This window comes from Nicotiana tabacum, chromosome 13 (genome assembly GCF_000715075.1).
Source record: "Nicotiana tabacum cultivar K326 chromosome 13, ASM71507v2, whole genome shotgun sequence".
Lineage (NCBI taxonomy): Eukaryota > Viridiplantae > Streptophyta > Magnoliopsida > Solanales > Solanaceae > Nicotiana > Nicotiana tabacum.
The window spans coordinates 25,706,772-25,715,347 of record NC_134092.1 but is presented as its reverse complement, the minus strand read 5'-3'; the positions used below and the strand labels follow the sequence as shown (position 1 = coordinate 25,715,347).

At 36.0% G+C, this 8,576-nt stretch overlaps 1 protein-coding gene across 1 annotated transcript; it reads right to left on the bottom strand.

Moving 5' to 3' along the window:
- Positions 1-3,795: 3,795 nt before the first annotated feature.
- LOC142168031 (uncharacterized) lies at positions 3,796-4,926 on the bottom strand. Its single transcript, XM_075228683.1, has one exon. It carries the CDS (start codon positions 4,924-4,926, stop codon positions 3,796-3,798), a length of 1,131 nt encoding a protein of 376 aa, XP_075084784.1.
- Between the last annotated feature and the right edge of the window lie 3,650 nt (positions 4,927-8,576).

Below are 8,576 nucleotides of genomic sequence, written 5' to 3'. Positions count from 1 at the left end.
AGACTGTTATTACAAGACCATTTCCTCCTTAGGTTACTAAGCTTAGGTTGAAGCCTTCTTCCTTACTTCCTCAGCTAGTTTTTCATTGTAGTACTTAGGGAGGAACCTCTAATTCTTGTAAAGATGTGGAATTTTTTTTTGATGTCCTTCCTCGCCAATAATTACCCGTAGTTAATTATCTCCACGCCCTTGTGATTGTAAGGTTGCTTCTGAACTGATATTTTGATTGTCTTCCCAGTGGGACTCTCTTTTATTTCCGCAACACTCATACGGTACCTTTACTACCCCGACTCCTATCTGAATATTTCTCAAGTATCACAATATCATATCTGCGAGACTGAATTCCCCATGTTGGGGTTCACTATGTTCATCTTCCACAATCTGTTGATTTGTCTGTGTCCTCTTGTTTAGCCATAACTAGGCTCTTCCTGGATCAACTACCAACTACTCGTTGGCCCATTCTCATATTAATATTCTGCGTAATCTTTCATGGATTATTTCCTTTGCATTAACTTACGTCTCGCACTATCTCCTTATTTATCAATAACATCTCAGGCAGAAACCCTTACTTTCTCTCCTTAACGTTTTGCTTGCATAATATTCTGGAATCGTAGTATATTTGTAGGATTGGTTAAGTGCAAGTTCACTCATTTTTCATTTTCATCGCATTCTTCCTTTACCATTCCATAATTACTAGAACTACTTAATTCTGACTTAATGCCACATCACTCCATATTCTCCCTTTAGGGGAGCACTAAGAGCCGAAGCCATGAGGATATACCTATAGATGTTTTACCTCTTCATCTTTGGCATCATTTCTAAACATTAATGACCCTTACATGCCTTGCGGCAATTCTTCTGTACCAAGGATAACAAATTCCCTTACTCGCAATGGTGACACTTAGTGCAACTAGCACATACAATCCCTTAAGCTTAACTTTGTTCATATTGCTTGCTTTAGGGAAGCGTCTTCCTGAATGCCCATTCTTTGAATTTCTCATGAATCGTCTTTTGTTGTCCATTCTATTATCGCCGGAACGCAAATCTGAAATTCTCATGATGCTAACTATTATCAAGTCACTCAGTCCCTAATTCCTGTTCTGTTTATCTTGTTCACCAGCCCATACTGAATTCTATTATTCTGGGGTCTAACTTTTCCTTCTGGTAGTTGCGTTGGAGTCACAAACTTAATTTTTGAAATGAGGATATGACTTTATGGCCTATACACTTTTGTTGTCTCAAGGCCTGTCACCTCTCGTTTTTCCCTTCACTTGACTATAGACTCTGTAATACTATCATTGTTTGCTCTACCGTTGTCATCCATGTATCACATCTTATTCTTAATGCTTCATTAGCTCTCTTCTTATTTCCTGCTAATATTTCTATCTATTACTTTATCTGAAAACTTCAACAAGATATTCTTTTGCTTTTAGCTCCCTTTTGCTCCATCCACTGGCTCTTCAGGTTGTCTAGAATTATCTCTCTACTAAGGACGGGAGTCGTACTAAGGTAATATTTATTCCTTCCAGGATTCCAGTGCATGTCTTTGAGCATTCTAGTATTCATATCTAGTTGTACTATTCTAGAGTGCACCATCTGGGTATCTCACAAGGAGATCTATTAGCATATTTGCTATATCCTTCGGAAATGTCAACTAACACAAATAATCCATCCACCATTTTGGGTTACTCTAACCCCAGCCGGATCCTGATATCCGTCCTTCTCTTATACTATTTTTGTTAGCCCCCATAAGGCATAAATGAGATGGGTGTGGCCAATTGTACATACCTCTGTTACTATTGAAGGTAACTCAAAATACTTATATCTCTCTTCCTGACTAGTAGATAATGTACATCTTTACTAACTGGGTACCTTGTACCCTTCTTCACCTTGCTTCTTTTACTTTTTGAAATTTGTATCTATCTTCTAAATCTCTCATTGCCTTTCATCATAGGGGTGGATAGATATTCTTGCCTAAAAGCTCCTTATCAAGAAGTTTACACGTCTTAATACATGCAAGATCTGATGAAGACTTCACATTTACTCATCATAAGTATGATGCAAAATCGAGTTCCTCTGACTCAACTCTTCTACAACTATATCTCTTATCAACCGTCTCTCTGGATGTAGGCATCGTCGTATTATGAATAAGATAAAGTTTAGGAAATTGAGTTCTTACAACTGAGCTCTACCACACGATCTAGAGTAAGAAGAAAGAGTGACAGTCCTAAATGCCTTGTTTCCTCCTTCTTATAAGTGCGGTGCACAACACACCCATAAAAAAGACTCTACTAGACATGACTTGTAGACTCCCTAGGACAGAACTGCTCTGATACCACTTTTGACACGACCCAAACAGATGGGCTGTGATGGGCACCCGGTACCTTACTCAACCGATTACCAACATAACGTATTTTTTCATGTCATACTATCATAGATAACTGAGCCAGAAAGCTGCCATGAGATAAGTAGAATACAACATGTAATACCAACTTATACATAAGACATACGGGCGTATAAGACCAAAATAACCACTTGTACACTGAACATAGGCCGACAAGGCCATACAATATTTTACGTACATGACATCTGTCTTCAAGCCTCTAAGGATACATAATTTTCATAAAGGTCGGGATAGAGTCCTGCCATACCAAACAATACCCGTCTAAATCATACTAACCAAACAAGCAACTCCCTTCACTAATCGACTCACATTCCTTTTTATACGGATATATATTTTCAAAGAACTCAACATTATCTGATTCAATAACCGTATTAATATGAATGTCGGGATTTTCAGATTTATGCACCAGAAAATGATATGCTTTACTATTGGTCGCATATCCTATGAAAACATAATCAACGGTTTTTGGTCCCATCTTTACCATTTTGGGTGTAGGAACTTGCACTTTTGCCAAACATCCCCACACTTTAAAATAATTCAAGTTGGGATTTCTTTCTTTCTATTTTTCATATGGAATGGATTACGTTTTGCTATGGGGTACTCGATTTAATATCCGATTAGCCGTAAGAATAGCTCCCCCCCTACAAGTTCTTTGGCAAACCAGAACTAATCAACAAAGCATTCATCATTTCCTTTAATGATCGATTCTTTCTTTGTGCAATTCCATTGGATTGAGGTGTGTAAGGGGCCGTTGTTTGATGAATAGTTCCATATTCTAAACATATCTCTTCAAAATGAGATTCGTATTCACCACACCTATCACTTCTTATCATTTTGATTTTCTTGTTAAGTTACATTTCAACTTCATTTTTGTATTGCTTGAATGCATCTATTGCTTCATCTTTACTATTAAGTAAGTAAACATAGCAATATAGAGTACTGTCGTCAATAAAAGTTATGAAATACTTATTTACATCGCGAGATGGTATTGACTTCATGTCGCAAATATCTGTATGAATTAAGTCTAATAAAGGATTTGAATTCCTTTCAACTGACTTATAAGGATGTTTAACATACTTAGATTCAAAACATATTTGACATTTTGATTTGTCACATACAAATTTAGGTAATACTTCCAAATTAATCATTTTTTGCAAGGTTTTATAATTAACATGTCCCAAACGTATATACCATAAATCATTTGACTCAAGTAAGTAAGAAGAAGCTGAAATTTTATTATTATCAACAGCCATTACATTCAGCTTAAAAAGGCCCTCAGTAAGGTAACGTTTTTCTAAGTACATCTCGTACTTACTTATTACAACTTTGTCTGAAACAAAAATACATTTAGACCTGTTCTTGACGAGAAGTGAAATAGAAACTAAGTACTTTCATATTTCAGGAACATGACAAACGTTGTTCAGAGTCACCACCTTACTAGAGGTCATCTTTAGGAATATCTTTCCATAACCTTCAGTTTTGGTCGTTGCAGAATTTCCCATAAAAATGGTCTCGTCGAGTCCAGCGGGAGCATATGAAGCAAATGCTTCTCTAACAACACAAACATGACGGGTGGAACCAGAATCAATCCACCACTCCTTAGGATTTTCCACTAAGTTGCATTCAGACAACATAGCGCACAAGTCATCAATACCATCATTTGTTTGAACCATATTTGCTTGATCTTTTTTCTTCTCTTTCTTTGGAGCACGACATTCTGCAGGTTTGTGTCCAACCTTTCCACAATTGTGGCAATTTTCCTTGAATTTCTTCTTGCTGGGATAGTTGTTTGGTCCAGAAGACTTATTCCTCTTCTTAGGATTAGTTGGAGTAGTTTCAACAATATTTGCTCCCATCTCCTTGCGCTTGTGTTTTAAGTAATTCTTAAAGTCCCTCCATAAAGGAGGCAACTTCTCAATCATTGCTGCAACTTGAAATGCCTCATTAATGACCAAACCTTTAACAAAAAATTCATAATTAGTAAGAGAATTAATACTTTCAACATAAGCATTAATTCGAATTATACCTTCAGCAAGGAGATCATGAATGATAACTTGCAGCTCTTGAACTTGGGTAATGACAGGCTTGCTGTATACCATCTTATAGTCCAAAAACTTGGTTGCAACGAACTTCTTCAAACCGGCATCCTCGGTTTTATACTTCTTTTCCAATGCCTCCCAAAGTTCTTTTGAAGTTTTCACATTACTATAGACGTTGTAAAGATCACCCTCCAGTCCGCTAAGAATGTAATTCTTGCATAAGAAATCTGAGTGCTTCCATGCCTTAGTCACCATAAAACGTTCATTCTCAGGAGTTGATTCCGGAAGAACTAGAACATCCTCTTTGATAAACTTCTGTAGAGTCAAAGTAGTCAAATAGAAGAACATATTTTGTTGCCACCATTTGAAGTCAATCCCGAAAAGATTTTCAGGCTTTTCCGCCAGAGTTAGTGGTGGCACAGAACGACTGGAAGAAGAAACATTGCTCGTAGAGCCAACCACAAAAGTTCTTGTTTCTGTCATTTCTATTAATCACAAACCAGAAACAAAAATAATTAATCGTGAAGTCTTTAAAATCTTCAAACCGAATAACTTTAACAAAAACAAATTACATACAACGGTGAATATTTTATTTTTTTCAAACCGAATACAAAAGGAGTAGAAAATCCAAAGATTTTAGTCTCCAAACTGAGAGTAGAAATCGCTAGGATTTAGTCTCCCACAAACAGAATATAAGATGAATACAGAAAAATAAATTAAGTTCCGTAAGCTTGTTAGAAATCTGTATTCGAAAATATATTCAAAACCAGTAGCAATGAAAAAAATCAGAAATGTAGAAGAATACAAAATGATCTGAGCCTACTAAATTCACAGTGTTTCCTTAAGAAACTTAATTCCCTCCTAGTACCCGAGGTTTAGGATTATTTTCTCCCAGGATAGAACGGATAACCTCACTGGTGTAGCGGTACTTCAAACCCCAATGATCAACGAACTCAAAGAGCAGTAGTAAATCACACTTACTGCTTTCTTTTATGTTAAAACAATGCAGAAAGAATAAGGAGAAATCAGAATTTTTCGTAAGGAAAATCTGAGGGAGAGTTCATGTATTTATAGTAAAAAAAAAACGTTGGGTTATACTGAAGAGTTACAACTCTTCAGGTAAGGTTGCAACTCAAAATGGTTGTTTTATAAAACGGCCATTTATGCAAACCGCCAAATTCAAATTATAACGGGAAAATTAAAACGGAGGAAAATAACAAATAAATTTGGTCCAAAAAATTAATCAATCAATTATATGACCGAAGCCGATAGCGAGCGACGACGACGGCGCGAGGAGCAATTGTATATATATCAATCAAAAGTCTTTTCCTCCTCTAATATGGGACAATGTCCCTTTGTCAAGGAAGTAAAATCAAATTTTCATATTTCACTCCATTTCCCATTCACCATCTTTTAAGCTCTAAGAGGCTTAAACCCCAACAGTTATGCGTTTGTCTCACCCCAGATTCTGTGAATGTGCTTGATATGCTTGTTGATGCAGATGAATGGGATTGCAGAATGGAGGGCTCCCAAGAGTCCACCCTATTTCTACACAGAGAGGGGTTTATGTTACCAAAGGTTCAGTGAATCACATTCCACAACTCCTTTTTGAAATTTTCTTTGGAGAAATCGGATCATTTTGCTATGTTCTTTTTTTGATTTTTGCAGCCGATGGAAATGTGAATGTGTTAGTAGGTAAGCAAGAGAACATTTGGCCTCAGAAGTCTAGAATAAACTATAACAGCTGAACTGGTTTTTCTTCATTGGAGCTGTTTGTGTTTTCACGAGCATTGAATTTTCTTAATTTCTGGTACTTGTGTCAGAATCCTTTGTTAAAAAATATTGATGTTCGTAAAAGATTTTTGGAATGCTTGTTCTAGGGATAAGGTTGAGTAGGATCATGCCCATTCTAGAATTTTGGTTGTTCATCTGGCTGGTTAAAAAATGAACAACATAAAAGTCTTCATTGAGTTCTTTCAAATGAACAGAGTAGTCTAAAATTTTGTTTCACTTGATTGCTGGGTTTTGTCTCTGCATCTAGCACTCTTGCTTAGGTATTTGATTGAATTTTATCGGTCATTCTATTTGGTTGAGAAAGATGGTCATCTAATAGAAATTTGTTTCATTTTTTGAAGTATACGAATTTGATTATATGTATTTGAATGATCAATGAAGCTAACTTATCTAGTAGTACTTCTTTCCGCATATTTTTCTTTTCAGGATATTTAAGTTTCCACCAAATCCTACTTTGTGAAACGATCAGTACGAAAGAATGAAAGGTCCAATTCAAATAAAACCTGCAGCGTTCTATGCTATTCTAAACTTAGCTATATCATTTTTGAAGTTCTCCTGGAGTTGTGATTGCTATACAACTCTACCTAAAAGTGTAATAAAAAGTCTATGCCAGTTGTGGTCTCAGAGCTTTTACCGGAGACGGGACAAGCAGAGCCAAGAGTGAATGAGGTAATACAGTGTTGAAGCATAATGACCATCCAGTAAATTTTTGGCAATGAGACAAGCACAAGTAAGAGCAGAAAAGGTAAGACCATTTTCATTCTCTTGTTTATCTTATTAGGAAAATGGCATATGCCAACAATGTATGATTTCCTAAGTATGGTGTTCTGAAATGGAGGAGGCTGCTGGAACTTATTCATAATTTTATTCTCTCTCCTAGTATTTCTTTTTGCCTCTCCTCTCTCCTTATATGCTTTATTTTTCCTCGTGAAGATATTGGTTTGTTGTGTGGAAACTGCATTAAGTGGTAAATTGATAATACCAAAAATCGATACCTTATACTTCCTCCAATCCAAGTCATGCTCGGCAAGGAGTTTAGGAAAGAAATAAAGAGTTGGAAATTTGTGATCTTAAACATGTAATATTTGTGTGATTATAAGACTTTTGTAATTTGTGATTTTAAACATGTCAGGACATTTGTGTGGGTATGAAATTTCTCATTAAGGGTAACTTGAAAATTTAAAGTTAAATTAAATATAGAGATGTGTCATTCTTTCCGAAACGGACTATTAAGGAAGTAATTCCATATGGAATGGAATAGAGGGTACCCAAGGGTGTGGCCTAGTGGTTAATAAAGTGAGTGAGAACCATGAGGTCCCGGGTTCAAATCCTAGCAGAGGCAAAAAACATTAGGTGATTTCTTCTCATCTAACCAAACCTTGGTGTGCGTGCAAGCTGTCCCGAACACCACAGTTATAAAAAAAAAATGGAATGGAATAGAGGAGTACCAGTATTCTAGTGGAGAGTTAAAGAGTTTATGCACTCACTACGTTTAGGGAATATACATGAATCCAACTTCTGATTTTGTCATATTACAATGTGTTTGACTTAGATCCTTACGTTTGGCTTGGAAACTTTTGCTCTATGGTGCAAGATCAAATATTTGAAGAGGTGTCTTCCACTTATGTAATTTTGTACTTTCTCTGTATTCCTTCAGGTATTGATCTTTTGGAATCTAATTTATTGGATAATTTTTGAAAGCATAGCAGTTGCACAATTGAGCATATAATTTGAAATTTTCACCTTCTCTTGTCTTTGTAATTTTACAGTATTATTCCTGGTGCTTCTGAGAAGGACTTTCTTGCACCATCTGCATCTAACGCTTCTTTGTGAGAATTGTAAGCTATTTCCTGAGTAAGGCTTAAAAGATATAGCTTCAATACTTTGAAATTTTTTAAGATTTCAATGGTTACATTGTTTATTCGTAGGACCTTGTATGAAAATATAGTGATTGGTACAATGCTTAAGGAGAACCAAATTCCTCCCGTATGGAGATGTTAGTGCACTCTGAGTGTTTGTCATTGTAGGCTGGACATTCCTTTTCTGTCTGAGCTGAGTATTATGATTTGTCACTGTTTAATGTTTCACATTGACACTTTCTTGAGTTCAAATAATGTGAATTGTATTGGATGGTTGATTTCTATGATGGAGAAGTAGAATATAATGCTTCATTCTTTGTTTCCATAAACATTAGACTTCTTCAGTAAAAGTTTGGGACATTTGTATTTACATTGTCTTCACCAGGCTTCTCTAGTTTACCTTATTAAAAAAGGATTATTTGAGACGTTTGACGCATTTTACAGGGTCAGGCTTCCGTTGTGACCTCGCATTATGTTTTC